The sequence below is a fragment of the Pongo pygmaeus genome, chromosome 5 (assembly GCF_028885625.2).
Source record: "Pongo pygmaeus isolate AG05252 chromosome 5, NHGRI_mPonPyg2-v2.0_pri, whole genome shotgun sequence".
NCBI classification, from domain to species: domain Eukaryota; kingdom Metazoa; phylum Chordata; class Mammalia; order Primates; family Hominidae; genus Pongo; species Pongo pygmaeus.
The window spans coordinates 17645685-17664660 of NC_072378.2; the positions used below are offsets into that span (position 1 = coordinate 17645685).

Here is an 18976-nt window from a genome sequence, read left to right on the forward strand (position 1 = left end):
GTATTTAGTAGAGACAGAGTTTCACAATGTTGTCCAGGCTGGTTTTGAACTCCTCACCTCAAGTGATCCACTGGCCTGGCCTCCCAAAGTGCTAGGATTATAGGCGTAAGCCACCGCACCTGGCCTATCACTCCTATTTTTATTTATCAAAAGGTAACGGTAAGCCATAAAGTCTGTCAAGATCCTGAAGACGGAAATGCTGAATAGCCCCAAAAAAAATTGGATGAGTATCTACTACATATACAATATTGTCCTGAGGCCTGCAGAAGAGAGTAAAATGTCCAAGTAGAAGAATACTATTTTTCAGGGTCAGGCACAGTGGCTCACACCTTAGTCCCAGCACTTTGGGAGGCCACGGCAGGCAGATCACCTGAGCTCAGGAGTTTGAGACCAGTCTAGCCAAAATGGTAAAACCCTATCTCTACTAAAAATACAAAAATTAGCAGGGCATGATGGCGCATGCCTGTAATCTCAGTTACTAGGGAGGCTGGGGCACGAGAATCGCTTGAACCTGGGAGCCACAGGTTGCAGTGAGCCAAGATGGCGCCACTGCACACCAGTCTGGATGACAGAGCGAGACTAAGACTCAAAAAAAAAAAAGAATATTATTTTTCAAACATGTTCCCTAATGTCTAAACTAAATCCAATTTATATACTTGTGAACTTTAAACACAACAAAATTGCAGACAGTTTAAATAACTAAATGGTAAAGAAGTTTTACCTTTTCTCTTTTGGCCTGAAAATCTGCGGTACCTATCCCACTCCTATCAAGAGACTGAAAAAAAAAAAAAATACTATTAGAATAGATGAGGAGTTATGAAAAATACCTTTTTTTTTTTTTTTTTTGAGACGGAGTCTCACTCTGTCGCCCAGGCTGGAGTGCAGTGGCGCGATCTTGACTCACTGCAACCTCTGCCTCCCAAGTTCAAGTGATTCTCCTGCCTCAGCCTCCCAAGTAGCTGGGACTATAGGCGTGCACCGCCACACCCAGCTAATTTTTGTATGAACAATATTTTTTAAAAAGGTTTAAATCTCAACTTACAGAATTCAGAGGAGAAGAAACAATGGATGGAATTCTTTTTGCATCCTGTTAATGTTGAAAAAATAACAAAATTAAGATTTTTCAATAATATCAAGTTTTGTTACACTCCTGTATTAATCGTGATTTTAAAAATTTACCGCTAAAGGGCTTGACATCTTCTCTAAAGACTGCAATATTCGCCGAGCTGTTGAACTGGTCACACCGTAAGACTGTGCACTGAGTTGCTTAGCTTTCATTTGTCTTCTAACTGGTGCCTGTAAAGTAAACCCTATATTATTTGTTGCAACATAAAATCTAAAGCACATAGTTCATGCAGTGAAAATATTTACAAGATAGAATGGATGTCCAAAGTAAAACAGGATTTAATGTGTTAACAACACCAATTTATCTTTGGGTGGTATCATTAAAAGTTCAATTTTTTTCTTCATGCCTTTACTGGAAATCCAATTCTCTGATTGAGAAATTACCTTTACAATAACAAAAGAATGATAAGACAGCATGCACCATTCTAAAGAAAAGTATGGGCCGGGCACGGTGGCTCCTGTCTGTAATCCCAGCACTTCGGGAGGCTGACGTGGGTGGATCACCTGAGGTCAGTAGTTCAAGACCAGCCTGGCCAACATGGTGAAACCCCGTCTCTACTAAAAATACAAAAATTAGCTGGATGTGCTGGTAGGCGCCTGCAATCCCTACTACTCAGGAGGTTGAGGCAGAAGAATGGCCTAAACCCAGGAGGTGAAGGTTGCAGTGGGCTGAGATTGTGCCACTGCACTCCAGCCTGGGCAACAGAGCGAGACTTGGTCTCAAAAAAAAAAAAAAAAAAGCTATAGGACTCAAAACTAGCAATAAGAGACAAAGTAAGCACACATCCTACACTTAAGACTATTCTATGACTCACAGGCTTACATTATTTTAACTTCTACTAACATGCTGAACTATTTTAACTATTTTTTTCTTTTTTTCCTTATTTTTTTTATTTATTTATTTTTTTCTTTGAGATGGAGTCTCGCACTGTCACCCAGGCCAGAGTGCAGTGGCGCGATCTTGGCTCACTGCAAGCTCCGCCTCCCAGGTTCATGCCATTCTCCTGCCTCAGTCCCCTGAATAGCTGGGACTACAGGCGCCCGCCACCGTGCCCAGCTAATTTTTTGTATTTTTAGTAGAGACGGGGTTTCACTGTGTTAGCCAGGATGGTGTTGATCTCCTGTCCTCGTGATCTGCCCGCCTCAGCCTCCCAAAGTGCTGGGATTACAGGCGTGAGCCACTGCGCCTGGCCTTTTTGAGACAGGGTGTCGCCCTGCTACCCAGGCTGAAGTGTTGTGGCATAATCATAGCTCACTGCAGCCTCAAACTCCTGGACTCAAGTGATCCTTCCATCTTGGCCTCCCAAAGTTCTAGGATTACAGGCATGAGTCACCGTGTCCAGCCTATTTTGACTGTAAAAAAAAAAATTTGCCGGGCGAAATATCTGCCAGGCGCAGTGGCTCACGCCTGTAATCTCAGCACTTTGGGAGGTGTGAGGAGGGCGGATTGCCTGAGCTCAGGAGGTCAAGACCAGCCTGGGCAACACAGTGAAACCCCATCTGTATTAAAATACAAAAAATTAGCCGGGCATGGCAGTGTGTGCCTGTAGTCCCAGCTACTCGAGAGGCTGAGGCAGGAGAACTGCTTTGAACCCAGGAGGCGGAGGTTGTGGTGAGCCGAGACTGCACCACTCTACTCCAGCCTGGGCAACACAGCAAGACTCTGTCTCCAAAAAAAAAAAAAAATTAAAGAGTACTACACACTAGCTTAAGCTTTAGAAAAAGCTCTCTACGTACTTACACCATTCTGTTAACCCCTTCGTTAATAACAGAATACTGTCCTCCACCAACACTCAGAAATAAGTCTCATAATTACTGTTAATTATATATGGGAGAATAATCAGGAAAGCAAGTACAACATTTAAAAACAAGACAAAAATCTTCAAATATAGGCATTTCATAGTCACTGCTGCCAATATATGTATATAAATACAACTGACTTTTGTATATTGACCTTGTATCCTGTGACCCTGTTAAACTCGCTTGTTAGTTGTGGTAGCTTTTTTTGTATTTTCTTTGGATTTTTCTATGTAGATAAGCATGTTATCTGTGTATAGGAAAAATATTACAGGAATAATACCCTTTCCAACCTACATGTCTTGATTTTTGTGCCCACTGCACTGGCTAGCACATGCAGTATGATGTTAAACAATAGCAGTGATAGCAAACATCCTTGCTTGCTTCCTCATACCATTAAGTATGATGCCAGATGATTTTTTTGTAAATGCACTTTATCAGGTAGAAGGATCTCAACTATACCTAGGTTTGTTCGAAAATTTTTTTCATGACTAAATGTTGGATTTTTAAAAAATATTTTATATATCTATAGAGATGTTCATATAGTACTCTTTAGATTGTTTACATGGTAAATCCCATTAATTTTTTATTTTTTTATTTTTTTTTTAGACAAGAGTCTCAGTCTGTTGCCCAGGATGGAGTGCAGCAGCGCAATCTCAGCTCACTGCAACCTCCGCCTCCTGGATTCAAGCAATTCTCCTGCTTCAGCTTCTCAGGTAGTTGGGATTACAAGCGTACGCTGCCATGCCTGGCTAATTTTTGTATTTTTAGTAGAGACAGGTTTTCACCATGTTGGCCAGGCTGGTCTCAAACTCCTGACCTCAGGTGATCTAAGGCCTTCCAAAGTGCTGGGATTACAGGCATGAGCCACCACACCCGGTCTAATCCCATTAATTTTCATATGTTGAGTCAACCTTGCCTTCCCAGGATAAACCCCACTTGATCATGATGCAGTTTCCTTTTTAAATTTGTTGGACTCCATTTACAAATATTTTTGTTGAGAAGGTTTGTGTCTATAATTCATGAGAAATAATAGTCTGTTGCTGTCTTCTAATGTCTTTGTCTGATTTTGGTCTCGGGGTAATTAACGTTGGCCTCAGAAAAGGTACTGGGAAGTGTTCCCTACTCTCCTACTATACATAGGAGTTTGTGTAGAATTGGTATTCTTTCTTTCTTAAATGTTTGGTAGGATTCACCAGGGAAGCTATCTGAGCCTGAAGCTTCTTTGCTAGAACGTATTTTAAATTATGAACAATTCATTGAAAAGATAAAATTATTCAGGCTACATATTCTTGACTAATACCAAATAACAAAAGTCTAACAAACAAGTCTAACAAAATATGTTCAAGATCTGTATGCTGAACACTACAAAACACTGATGAAAAAAATTTATAAACCACCTAAATGGGAAGATATACCATGTTCATGGTTTGGAAGACTCAATTGTGTTAAGATGCCTATTCTCCCCAAATTGGTCTTTAGACTCAAATACAATCTCAATCATGGCTGGGCACGCTGGCTCATACCTATAATACCACCACTTTTGGGAGGCCAAGGTGGGCGGATCACCTGAGGTCAGGAGTTCAAGACCAGCCTGGCCAACATGGTAAAACCCTGTCTCTACTAAAAATACAAAAATTAGCAGGGCATGGTGGTGTGTGCCTGTAGTCCCAGCTACTTGGGAGGCTGGGGCAGGAAAATTGCGTGAACCTGGGAGGTGGAGGTTGCAGAGAACCAAGATCATGCCACAGCACTTCAGCTTGGGCGACAGAGCAAGATCCCAACTCAAAAATAAAAAAAGCAATTCCAATCAAAATCCTAGCAGACTGTAGAAACAAGCCAATTTTAGATTTTTATAGAAAAGCAAAGGACCTAAAAAAGCCAAAACAAGCTTGAAAAAGAACAAAATTGGACTACTCACATCACCTAATTTTAAGACCTACCGGAAGCCTACAGCAATCAAGACAGTGCAGTTGGCAAAAGGAAAGACACACAGATCAATTGGTGGGTGGGGGGGAGGGATGGTCAGAAGTCCAGAAATAAAGTCATGTGAACTGGATTTCAACAAAGGTGCAGGCCAGGCCTGGTGGTTCATGCTTGTAATCCGAACACTTTGGGAAGCCAACACAGGAGGATCGCTTGAGCCCAGGAGTACAACACCAGCCTAGGCAACTTAGTGAGACCCTGTCGCTACCAAAAAAAAAATTTAGCTGGGAATGGTGGCACATGCCTGTGGTCCCAGCTACTCAGGAGGCTAAAGTGGGAGGATCACTTGAGCCCAGGAGGTTCTGGTTGCAGTGAGCCATGATCATGCCACTGCACTCCAACCTATGTGACAGAGCAAGGCCCTGTCTCAAAACAAAAACACAAAACAAAGACAGTGCAAAAGCTATTCAATAAACAAAGAACAGTCTTTTTAACAAATAACACTAGAACAACTGCACACCCATATGTTAAAAAAACAAAAAACAAAAAACAAAAAACCTTGGCCAGGCACACCTGTAATCTCAGCACTTTGGGAGGCTGAGGCAGGAGGACTGCTTGAGCCCAGGAGTTCAGGATTAGCCTGAGCAACATAGTAAGACTCCTACCTTTAATTTTTTAAAAAAACTTTTTAATTTAGAAAATAAAATGAACCTTGACCAATACCTCATACCACACACAAAAATTTACTCAAAATGAATCATAGACATAAATTAAAACCTAAAACTATAAAACTTGTAGAAGAAAACATAAGACAAAATCTTTGTGACATGGGATTATAATAGTAAAAATGTCTCAGATATGACACCAAAAGCATGAAACCATTAAGAATACACACACACACGCACACAAAAGATATCATCAAAAGTAAAACTTCTGGCCGGGCGCGGTGGCTCACGCCTGTAATCCCAGCACTTTGGGAGGCCAAGGCGGGTGGATCACGAGGTCAAGAGTTCGAGACCAGCCTGGCTAAGATGATGAGAAACTCCGTCTCTACTAAAAATACAAAAATCAGCCAGGTGTGGTGGCGGGCACCTGTAATCCCAGCTACTCAGGAGGCTGAGGCAGAGAACTGCTTGAACCCAGGAGATGGAGGGCGTGCCACTGCACTCAAGCCTGGGCGACAGCACAAGACCTGTCTCAGAGAAAAAAAAAAAAACCACTTCTGCTCTTCAAAGGACACTGTTAAGATACACCAGAGAATGGGAGAAAATATTTGCAAAACATATAACAAAGTATTTGTACCCTGAAAAATGAACTCTCTCAAAATTTATTAATAAGAAAATAACCCAATTTTTAAATGGGTGGAAGATTTGAACAGACACTTCACCAAAGAAGATATTTCACCAAAAGATAGACTGATAGCAAATAAGCACCAAATAAACACATGAAAAGACCTTCAACATCATTAGTCATTATGGAAGTACAACTTAAAATCAGAAGTTGGGGTTACTACTACATGTCTACTAGAATAGCAAAAACAAACAAAAAACCTGACACCACCAAGCGCTGACAAGGATATAAGTGCAACTCTTATATTACCAGTCAGAATGAAACCTGGTACCAGCCACTCTGGAAAACAGTTTGGCAGTTTATTATAAAGTTTACTGTATACTTACCATATGACCCATCAATTCAACTCCTAGGTATCTGTATTCACCTGAGATGAAAATGAATGCTCACAAAAAACATTCATAGCAGCTTCATTCATAATTGCCAGAAACTGGAAACAACTCAGCGTCTTTTCACTGGTGAATAATAAACCAACTGTACTAACCATACTACTCAGCAATAAAAAGGAACTATCAAAAGATGCAAAAACAGATGGATCTCAAATGCATTATGCTAAGTAGAATAAGCCAGACTCAAAAGGTTACATATGACTAAACGTATGAGACATTCTGGAAAGGCCAAAACTACAGAGAAAGAAAACAGATCAGTGGTTGCCAGAGGGTGGTAGGAGGAGGAACGGTTCACTCAAGAGATACATAAGGTAACGTTTAGGGGTGATGAAAATGTCTGATCAATATTTGATTGTAGAAATGGTTATATACATAATAATATGTTTTGTTAAAGCTCAAATACTCTAAAACAATGGTAAATTTTAGTATGTGTAATTTATACCTCATTTAAAAAAAAGAATCACATTTCTTGAGATACACACATATATCTAATACATAAAACATTCACTTAGGTCTCAAATAATGTTTATATACCCTAAATGAAAAAAATATAACCTATAGCTGTTGTTTTCCCAAAGAACAATATTAAATCAAAACTACTGGCCAGGTGCGGTGGCTCACGCCTGTAATCCTAACACTTTGGGAGGCCGAGGTGGGCGGATCACAAGGTCAAGAGATCGAGACCATCCTGGCCAACACAGTGAAACCCATCTCTACTAAAAATACAAAAAATTAGCTGGGCGTGGTGACATGTGCCTGTACTCCCAGCAGGAGGCTGAGGCAGGAGAATCACTTGAAACCAGGAGGTGGAGGTTGCAGTGTGGGCCGAGATTGTGCCACTGCACTCCAGCCTGGGCGACAGAGCCGAGACTCCATCTTGAAAAAATATAAATAAAAGAAAAATAAAAAATAAATCAAAACTATTTTTTTGAGCACAAAGTAATTTATTATCCAGTTAAAGTGAAAAAAAAAAAAAAGAAAGAAAGAAAAAAAAAAGGTCATCAACCCTTCTATTGAAACCTACCTGATAAGGTGTATTTCTTAATTTAGACTGTCTTACAGCAGCTGCTGCCCCACCGTATGTTGTTTTTCCAGGATAAAAAGGAGAATCTCCAAGCTGACTGGTTTTAAGGACTGAAGAATTCCCAAGTGACTGCACAGAAACACAATGATAAATTATAAGCCATATGAACCCAGGAGGTGGAGGCTGCAGTGAGTTAAGATCGTGCTGCTACACACTCAAGCCTGGGCAACAGCGAAGGACTCTTGTCTCAGAAAAAAAAAAAAAAAATTGTAAGCAATAAACACTCAAAACTAATGTGATTAAATCCAACCCAGTTAGTACTCACAGGGGAAAGTGTTCCAAAGGCAGACAAGTTGAATGCTGGTTTTTTTGAGCTGGTGGCAGTGTGCTGTGAGAGTGAGTGAGAACGTTCAGCTTCTGGGGACCACAGAGGTGGCAATGAAGTGTTCTTTGAAACAGTTATATCTGAAACAAAATTACATAATCCATAGTAATAACACCAATACAAGATCCTAGATTTTTATAAATAGAAAATAAAAATTACAGCCAAGTCATAAAAAAAAAAAAAAAACATAAAATTTAATGTTACTACCCAAATTATGTACTACCACATGTCAAGAATACCTTTATCAGAAGCTCTTGAAGAAAAACCACTGGTAGTTGAGATGTTATCATCATCATGCTGAGAGGTAGAATCTTTAATTTCCTTTACAAGGGAAAATCCCGAACTGCCAACTGGGAACGCCGAGGATGTAGATGGCTGACAGTGTAATGCAGGGGATTCCAACATGGAAAAATTCAGATGGCTCCGATGAAGAGAAGGCCTTGTTAACACATCTGGATAATTTGAAGCAGTACTAGCTGCTGAAGGTTCTTAAAAGAAAAGCATTAATATTATGAATATACAACTTAAAGCAATACACTACCACAAATAGTTTTTACTTTCAAGAAAACACATTACAGTATATAATAGCTTCAATTCAAATCACTGGGGCATCCCATAATAAGCCCAATATAACATACTCCTAGGCAAAACAAAGTTTCAACTAACTAAAATTAATTTAAATAAGAGTTAATTTTTTTAAACCAGTAAGAGTGATGTGATATGATACAACAGCTGAAATACAACTATTTTTTGCCAGTTGATTAAACCCATTCACTTTTTTGGTGGTGTATTTTGTAATACAGAAAGTAACTTGTGCCTTATAGTCCTATCATTCTGAGACCATAAAAAATAAGTTTTACCCATATTTTGATACTGTTGCTTTTATTCCAATATGTCGAATCTTGACTCCCATCTGAAATTAGTTATGATGCAGGAGTAAAGAAAGGATTTGGCTTCACTGTTTTCCAAATGGTTAGCCTGTTTATAACCTAAGGCAATCTCTTAAATAAGCCATCCTTTCCTCAATGATTGAGAAGCCACTGTTACCACATACTAAACCATACTAAATTCCGAGAGTTTTTATTCCTCCCTTCCTCTAATGATGTATCTTTATACTTCTGTACGAGTACCAAATGTTTTAAATATTATGCTTTAGAATAAATTTAATGCCTGTTGAAGTTACTCCACCCCATCTTCCCATTTTTAAAATATTAAATTATTAAAATAAATTATTTTTCAGAATTTGTCTTCAGGGGCATTTTCAAAAACTTTAGAATTGTTTCTAAAGTTCCCAAAAAGAGGCTTCCAGTTAGAATGGAATAAGTGGGACCAGACCAGTCCTATCGTAAAGAATTATAAGACTGGAGAAAAAATATGAAGCTACTGCTTTCAGTGGAAAACAGCACCAAAAAACTCACAAGGTGAGCCCTACGATTACCCAGCTGTCTGTCTAGGAACATTTTCAGACCTTGAACAGAGACCTAGAGTCAAGTAAAACAGAGCGGGAAGAAATCAGAATTTAGAGCACTGCAGAGTAGGGAACTGTGCAGAGAGGGTCTCCCAGAAATCCACATGGGAGTGTCCAGTGAGCAGACAGGCTGTACATACCTATATCAAGACCACCTAAGCCTTACGCAGCAGCTGCTATGGAGTTGAGAAAACAGAGATACTAGACAGTGTACCATGCTAGGGGAAAAAACAATGCTGAGGACTCTCAAGTCTAGGGCTGCCAGAATTTAGAGATCTCATTAATAATGGCATTCAGCTGATATACCAAAAGGTTTGCCCTTAAAAGTAAGGAATAAGTATATAACTAAAATAAGAACTACTATAGATCTCTCCTAAAAAGCCACAGGGGAGACAGAGCTTGGAGGCTAAGGCCCACCACATTGGGAGGCTTAGGAAACACCCTGGACTTCCCACAAATATACATTAACACAGCACAAAACTACATCTACAAAAGTTCAAAATTATCATTAACTGAACTGCCTGCTAAAAACAAGAACCAACACTCTTCAGAGGAAGATGACAGAACCAAGAGTCTCTACGCATTATCATTCAAAATGCCAATACAGTCAAAACTCAATGTATAGAAAAAAGAAAACTGTGATCAATGCACGGGGGTAGGGGGTGGGGGAGAGTGGGTGTTAGAAACTTTAACCAAAGGTAGCAGACAAAGACCTTAAAACATTTAGCATTACAAGACTTTAAAGCAGCTATCTGGAATATGTTCAAAGTTCCTAAAAGAATCCTTAAAATTATTTTGACTAGGATCACACTGAATTTAAGATTTTTAAAAAGAACTGATAGCATTCCCAACACTGCTTTCCTACCCACCTTTCCTTTGGTTCAGATCTCCTTTATGTCCCTCAGTGGAACTTAAGAGAATTTCTTCTTTTAGAGTGTCACACACTTGTTGTTAAAGTACATAATTTTTTTTTCCTTTTTTTCGAGACAGTCTCACTCTGTCGCCCAGGCTAGAGTGCAGTGGCACAATCTCCGCTCACTGCAGCCTCCACCTCCCAATTGTTTGATATTGCAAATGGGATCCTTTCTTCTTTCGTGTTTTCTAACTGGCTACTGCTTAAATAAGAGAGTCGTTAGGTATTTTTCAATATTAACTTTGTGTCAATTGCTAGAGTTTTCTTATTCTAACATATTACCACATCCCCATAACTAATTACATTCTTAATATCTAGAAGTGGTGGTGATGGACTTCTACCTTATTCTCAACTTTAATAAGACTGCTTCTAATGTTTCACCATTAAATATGATTCTGGGCTGGGCACAGTGGTTCACACCTGTAATCCCAGCACTTTGGGAGGCCAAGGCGGGCAGATGACTGGAGGTCAGGAGTTCAAGACCAGACTAGCCAACACGGCAAAATCCCATCCCTACTAAAAATACAAAAATTACCCGGGCATGGTGCCACACACCTGTAATTCCAGCTACCTGGGAGGCTGAAGCACGAGAACTGCTTGAACCTGGGAGGCAGGGGTTGCAGTGAGCTAAGATCTTGCCACTGAATTCCAGCCTGGTTGACAGAGCCCTCTGTCTCAAAAAAAAAAAAAAAAAAAAAAAAGATTCTGGCCTTTGGTTTGAAAAACTGACATGTTAAGGAAGTAACAGTTTCTAAACTCCAAATAGAAATAAAGAGTGAATTTTAAATTTTAGCAAATGTCTATTTACTGAAAAGCAAAAATAAGATCATTTTACCTAGTAACATGGTAAACTATATTAAACGCTGAATGATCACTTGCATTTCTTGATTAATGCTCTCCTCAGTAAGTATTTTGTGATGTGCTGCTAGACTGTTATTTGCCATTCTGTAGTGTTCTGTGTGCTATCTTCCTAAAAAATTGTCTTGGCTGGACACAGTGGCTCTCACGCCTGTAGTCCCAACACTTTAGGAGGCCAAGGCAGGAGGATCACTTGAGCCCAGGAGTTCGAGACCAGCCTGGGCAACACACTGAGACTTCATCCCAACTAAAAATTTAAAAAGTCAGATGGGCGTGGTTGCACATAGCTGTAGTCCCAGCGACTTAGGAGGCTGAGGTGGGAGGATCACTTGAGCCCAGGAGTTCAAGGCTGCAATGAGCTATGATGGCACCACTGCACTCCAGCCTGACCAACAAAGCAAGACTATCTCATTAAAAAAAAAAAAAAAAAAAAAAGTCTTAACAAATATTTTACAGCTTAAGCAATACAAAACAATTCTGGATTATTTAGTTCCAAAGTACTATACCAAAAAAAGCCAGTTGCAGATAAAAACACTCAACAAACTAAGACTAGAACGAAACTACAACACAATAAAGTAAAACATCATGTTTGCAGATGATATAATCTTACATGTAAATAACAGTGAAGATTCAGCCAAAAGCTGTTAGAGCAAATTTAGCCAAGTACCAGGATACAAAAATCAACACAAAAAAATGTGTTTCTAGGCACTAATAATGAACAATCTGAAAAGTAAGAAAACAATTTCATTTATAATAGCATCAAAAAGAATAAAATATTTAGAAATGTACCAAGGTAAAAGATGTGCACATGGAAACTACAAAATAGTACCGAAAGAAAGAAAACAGAAATGGAATAATATCCCACATACATGGACTACAAGACTAAATATTGTTGGGATGTCAATACTATTCTAAGCAATCTACAGATTCAATATAATCTCTATCTAAATCCCAAAGACATTTTTTGCAGAAATAGAAAACCCATCCTAAAATTCATATGGAATCTCAAGGAACCTCAAAATGCCAACATAATCTTTAAAAACAGCAAAAAAGTTGGAGGTCTCAAGTTTTCTGATTTTAAAACTTATTACAGAAGTACAGTAATGAAAACAATGTGGCACTGGTGAGAGAGAACATGAGGTGGGATACAGTTTCTCCTTCACATATATATTTTTTTCTTCTCTTCACACAAAATCCACAAGACTACCTTGCTGATGTTACACATGCTAACCCTGAGGCTTTAGTCACACAAAGAAAACAGCCATTCTTCAGTGCTCTCACAATAGGTAACCATAACTTTTAAAGAATTCCAGGAATTACTCTTAGGAGATCCAAAATCAAACCAAGGTTGCAGAGAGTCCACCTCAGGAAGGAATGCGAAATAACTTATTTACAGCATTGTTGCCACCTGCCAGACCACTACTCAAGATAATCATCACAACCAGATATGCTGCCTTGCGTACCCTAGTACCCTACCCTGCAGGTGCTTTGCCCAGCTCAGCCTGCATACCTTACCCCATGTCAATTCCTGCGCTTTGCCTAATAAAAAAAATTCCTACTGGCTTTTTCCGGGAAGCCAGGAAGAGGATCCTTGAGCCTCACCTCCACTGTTTCCCTTGTGCTCAAGCACAAGCCCTGAAATAAAAGTCCTGTCTGGGAAATCTGCTTGGCTCCGTGTTAATTTCCATTACATGGGAAACCAAAGAGCCTGTGGTCTGTAATACTGTAATAAAGACAGACAATATAGACCATGGATGTGAACACAGGGCCCAGAAATAAACTACCATATATGATCAAACGATCTTCAACAAGGATTTCAAGACCACTCAATGGGAAAAGGACAGTCTCTTCATTAAATGGTTTTGGAAAACTGGATATCCACATGAAAAAGAATGAACCCTTATCTTGAACCATATACAAAAATTAACTCTAAATGGATTAAAGACCAAAGTATAACACCCAAAACTATAAAACTTTTAGAAGAAAACAGAATTTCAGGACATGAGATTTGACGATGATTTATTAGATACGACACTAAAAGTACAGGCCACCGAAGCAAAAATAGACAAATAGGACTATATCAAATGTAAAAACTTTTATGCATCAAAGGATGTAATCAACAGAGTAAAAGGTCAACCTACAGGATGGGAGAAAATATCCACAAATTATACATGTGATAAGGGATTAATATCCAGAACATAAAAAGTACTCCAACCCCCAGTGAAAATGGCTTTTATCAAAAAGGCAATAACGGATGCTGGTGAGGGTGTAGAGAAAGAAGAATCCTTGCACACTGTTGTTGGTGGGAATATCAATTAGTACAGCCATCATGGAGAACATCATTGAGGTTTCTCACAAAAACTAAAAGTAGAACCACAATATGATCCAACAATCCCACTGCTGGGTATATATCCAAGATAAAGGAAACTAGTATATATCAAAGAGATAATCTGCACTTGCAGCACTATTCACAATAGCCAAGATACGGAATTGACCTAAATATCCATCCACAAATGTATGGACAAAGAAACTGTACTACATAAACACAATGGAGTATTATTCAGCCATTAAAAAAAACAGAATTAAATCTTGTCATTTGCAACAATATAGACGGAACTGCAGAACATCACATTAAGTGAAATACGTCAGGCACAAAAAGACAACTATCACATGTTCTCAAATGTGGCAGCTTTTTAACAAAAAACGGACTCAAAAGAACTCATGGAGACAGAATAGAATGACGAATACCAGTGGGCAACTCATGGAGACAGAGAATAGAATGACGGTTACCAGAAGGTGGCTCATGCCTGTAATCCTAGCACTTTGGGAGGCCAAGGTGGGCGGATCACAAGGTCAGGAGATCGAGACCATCCTGGCTAACATGGTGAAACCCCGTGTCTACTAAAAATACAAAAAATTAGCCGGGCGTGGTGGCGGGTGCCTGTAGTCCCAGCTACTCGGGAGGCTGAGACAGGAGAGTGGCGTGAACCCAGGAGGTGGAGGTTGCAATGAGCTGAGATCATGCCACTGTACTCCAGCCTGGGCGACAGAGCAAGAATCTGTCTGAAAACAAAACAAAAATAAAAAACCAGAGATACTGTCTGGGGTTTAGAAATCCGCTGGTATAGGTATTTAAACCAATTAGCATCTACACATAATAAATATTTCAATTTATCTGCAATCAGGATTTACATACACATAGGTTGAAATGTTTCCCGGGTTATCAAGTATTCCAATATTACTGTAGTATATTATACTATGAAAATGCTTTTTACTTATCCCATTCTCTCATCCCTGCATCAGTTTCTCCTATAGGAGAAAAGTGATAGGATAATTTTCTAACTCTTGGCAGACATCAACTAAATCTAGTATATACAGAAACCAAAGAGGAAAAAGAAATCCAACACAGGTCAGGTGCGGTGGCTCATCCCTATAATCCCAGCACTTTTAGGAGGCTGAGGCAGGAGGATCACTTAAGGCCAGGAGTTCAAGACCAGCCTGGGCAACATAGTGAGGCCTCACTTCTACTAAAAATTTTTGAAATATAGCTAGGCATGGCAGCACCCTTTGTAGTCCCAGCTACCTGGGAGGGTGAGGAGGAGAATGTAAAGTGAATCACACACGTTTTTGGTTTCCCAGTGCATACAAAAGTTATGTTTATACTACACTATAGCCTATTAAGTGTGCAATAGCATTATGACAATAAAAACAACATACCTACTTAAAAAAATTGCTAACAAATAACAATCTGCTGAGCCTTTAGAAAGTCATAATCTTTTAGGTGGTGTTAACAGGTCTTTGCCTCAATGTTGATGGCTACTGACTGATCAGGGTGATGAGTACTGAAGGCTGGGGTGGTTGTAGCAATTTCTTAAAATAAGACAACAATGAAGTTTGCCTCATCGATTGACTATTCCTTTAACGAAAGATTTCTCTGTGGCATGCAATGTTTTTGATAGCATTCTAACTGCAGAATTTTCAAAATGGGAGCCAATCCTCTCAAATTTTGCTGCTGTTTTATCAACTAAGTTTATGTAATATTCTAAATTATTCTGTAATCTTAAAAATGTGCACAGTATCTTCACCAAGAGTAGATTCCATCTCAAGAAACCACTTTTGCCAGGTGCGGTGGCTCACACTTGTAATCCCAGCACTTCGGGGGGCCGAGGGGGGCAGATCATGAGGTCAGGAGCTCGAGACCATCCTTGCCAACACGGTGAAACCCCATCTCTACTAAAAATACAAAAAATTAGCTGGGCGTGGTGGCACATGCCTGTAGTCCCAGCTACTCGGGAGACCGAGGCAGGAGAATTGCTTTATCGTCGGAAGCTGAAGTTGTAGTGGGCTGAGATTGTGCCACTGCACTCCAGAGAGGGTGACAGAGCAAGACTGTCTCAAAAAAAAAAAAAAAAAAAAAAAAAAAGAAATAAAAAAAAAGAAACCACTTTCTTTGCGCATCCACAAGAAGCAACTCCTCATCCATTCAAGTTTGAGCATAAGATATTGCAGTAATTCAGTCACATCTTCATACTCCACTTCTAATTCTAGTTCTCTTTCTATTTCCACCACATTTGTAGTTCCTTCCTCCACTGAAGTCCTGAACCCCTCAAAGTTATCCATGGGGGTTGGAATCAACTTTCTCTAAACTCCTATTCATGTTAATATTTGGACCTCCTCTTGTAAATCACAAATGGTTTTTCTCCCCTCAATTAGCATTGACTTGAAACTCAACGACTGTTCTTAATGTCATCTAGAATGGTGAATCTTTTCCAAAAGGTTTACAATTTACCCAGATCTATCTGAGGAGTAACTATGATAGCTACAGCCATATGAAAGGTATTTCTTAAATAATGAGACTGGAAAGTCAAAATGCCTCCTTGATTCATGGGCTGCAGAATGGACATTGTACTATCAAGCATCAGAACAACATTAATCTCCATGCACATCTCATTAGAGCTCTTGGGTGACCAGATGCATTGTCAATGAGCAGTGTTGTTTTGAAAAGAATCTTTTTGTCCCCAAGCAAGAGGTCTCAAAGACGGGCTTAAAACGTTCAGTAAACCATGCTGTAAATAGATGTGTTGTCATCCAGGTTTTGTTGTTCCAATTACACAGCACAGGCAGAGTAGATTTAGCATAATTCTTAGGAGCCCTAGGATCTTTGAAATGGTAAATAAGCATTGGCTTCAACTTACAGTCACCAGTTGCATTAACCCCTAATAAGAGAGTTAGCCTATCCTTTGAAGCCAGGCACTGATGTCTCTTCTCTGGCTATCAAAATCCTAGATGGTATCTTCTTCCAACAGGAGGCCATATTTCACCTGAAAATATGTTGTTTAGTGTAGTCATCTGATAGTTTAGATGTTTGTCCCTCCAAATCCTATGCTGAAATGTGATCCCCAATGTTGGAAGTGGGGTCGAATGGGAAGTCTTTGGGTCATGGGGGCAGATTCCTCATGAATGGCTTGGTACCCTACCCAAGGTAATGGGTTCACATATTTGGTTGTTAAAATAGTCTGGGACCTCCCTACTCTTGCTCCCTTCTCTCTCCATGTGACTGATATGCCTACTCCCACTCTGCCTTCTGCCATGAGTAAAACCTTGAGACCACACTAAAAGCCAAGCAGATGCTGGTGCCATGCCCACACAGCTTGCAGAACCGTGAGCCAAATAAGCCTCTTTTCTTTATAAATTACCCAGTCTCAAGTATTCCTTTATAGAATGCAAAATGGACTAATACACCACCTTCGTCAGTGCTCTTAGCTAAATCTTCTGGATAACTTATTGCAGCTCCTACATCAGCACTTGTTGCTTCACCTTGCCCTTTTATGTTACAGAGAGATTCTTTCCGTAAACCTCATGAATAAATCTCTGCTGGCTTCCAGCTTTTCTCCTGCAGCTTTAACATCTCCCTCAGCCTTCAAAGAACTGAAGGGAGTTAGGGCTTGCTCTGGATTATGCTTTGGCTTAAGGGAATTTTGTAGCTAGTTTGATCTTCTATTCAAACCACTCAAACTTTCTACACGTCAGCAATTGGCTGCTTTGCTTTCCTATTATCCTTTGTGTGTTTACTAGAGCAGCACTTTCAATTTCCATCAATAACTTTTCCTTTGCATTCACAAGTTGGCTAACTGGTGCAAGAGGCCTAGCTTCAGGCCTGTCTCAGCTGTCCACGTGCCTTCCTCACTAAACTTACATACTTACAGCTTTTGGATAAAAGACGGGGAACTCTGATTTCCACTTGAACACTTAGAGGCCACTGTAAGGTTACTAATTAGCCTAATTTCAATACTGTCAGAGAATAGGGAGGCCCAGAAAGAGGGAGAAAAAAGGGGAATAGCCAGTTGGTGGAGCAGCTGGAACACACACAACATTTACTGATTAAGTTCATCATCTTATATGGGTGTGGCTCGTGGCACCCCAAAACAATTACAATAGTAATACCAAAGAGCACTGATCACCATGATAGATACATAATTTAAAAGTTTGAAATACTGCAAGAATTACCAAAATGTGACAGACATGTTGGCGTGTGCTGGTGGAAAAATGGCACTGATCAACTTTCTTGACATGGGATTACCACAAACTCAATTTGTAAAAAATGCAGTATGTGCAAAGTGCAATAAAATATGTATTTATAAAATTAATATTTAGTAAACAACTAAATTTATTTAGGACTGCCATATGTTAGCTTTCCAGAATCTGACACTACTTCAACAGCAGATATATAGTCATGTGCCACATAAGAACAGTCAACTAGTTGGGCGCGGTGGCTCACGCCTGTAATCCCAGCACTTTGGGAGGCTGAGGCAGGTGGATCATGAGGTCAGGAGATCAAGACCATCCTGGCTAACATGGAGAAACCCCGTCTTTACTAAAAATACAAAAAAATTAGCCAGGCCTGGTGGCGGGCGCCTGCAGTCCCAGCTACTTAGGAGGCTGAGGCAGGAGAATGGTGTGCACCTGGGAGGCGGAGCTTGCAGTGAGCCGAGATCGAGCCACTGCACTCCAGCCTGGACAACAGAGCAAGACTCTGTCTAAAAAAAAAAAACAACCAGTCAACTACAGAACACATATATAACAGTTGTCCCATAAGATTATGAAGAAGCTGAAAAATCTGTATCCCCTAGTGACATCATAGCCATCCGAAGGCTTTAGTGCAATGCATTACTCAGGAGTCTGCAGTCATGCTGATGTAAATAAACTCAGTGTTACCAGTCATATAAAACTAGAGCAAATACATTTATGTACTCTATAGAATACTATACTTGGTAATGATAATAAATGACTATGTAACTGTTTTATGTATTTACTATACCTTTTATCACTAGAGTATACTCCTTCCACTTACATTAAAAAAAAAAAAAATTGACACAGGTGGTGGCTCATACCTGTAATCCCAGCACTTTGGGAGGCCAAGGCAGGAGGCTCACTTGAGGCCAGTTGAAGCCCAGCCTAAGCAACAGTTAGACCTCGTCTCGACAAAAAAATTAAAAAATTAGCTGGGCGTGGTAGCACACGCCTATAGTCCTAACTACTTAGGAGGCTGAGGTGGGAGGATCGCTTGAGCCTAGAAGGTTGAGGTTGCAGTGAGCCATGATGGTGCCACTGCACTCCAGCCTGGGTAACTGAATGAGATCGTCTTTGAAAAAAAAAGAAAGAAAAGAAAAAGTCAACTGTAAACAGCCTTAGGTAAGTCCTTCTGGAAGTATTCCAGAAGAAGGCATTGTTATCATAGAAG

At 39.8% G+C, this 18976-nt stretch overlaps 1 protein-coding gene across 6 annotated transcripts in view; it reads right to left on the reverse strand.

The window, feature by feature from the left end:
• Positions 1-18976, reverse strand: part of NUP153 (nucleoporin 153) — a 102640-nt gene that overhangs the window by 53119 nt on the left and 30545 nt on the right. For 4 of the 6 annotated variants that reach the window (XM_063665842.1, XM_063665843.1, XM_054490478.2 and 1 more), the window contains exons 3-8: positions 8236-8484; positions 7937-8076; positions 7612-7740; positions 1180-1296; positions 1043-1087; positions 722-775 (exon numbers count right to left, since the gene is read on the reverse strand). In XM_063665842.1, coding sequence (XP_063521912.1) covers positions 722-775; positions 1043-1087; positions 1180-1296; positions 7612-7740; positions 7937-8076; positions 8236-8484 — 734 coding nt within the window. The remainder of the gene's footprint in view (positions 1-721; positions 776-1042; positions 1088-1179; positions 1297-7611; positions 7741-7936; positions 8077-8235; positions 8485-18976) is intronic. The other 2 variants (XM_063665844.1, XM_054490479.2) reach the window with 1 other exon arrangement.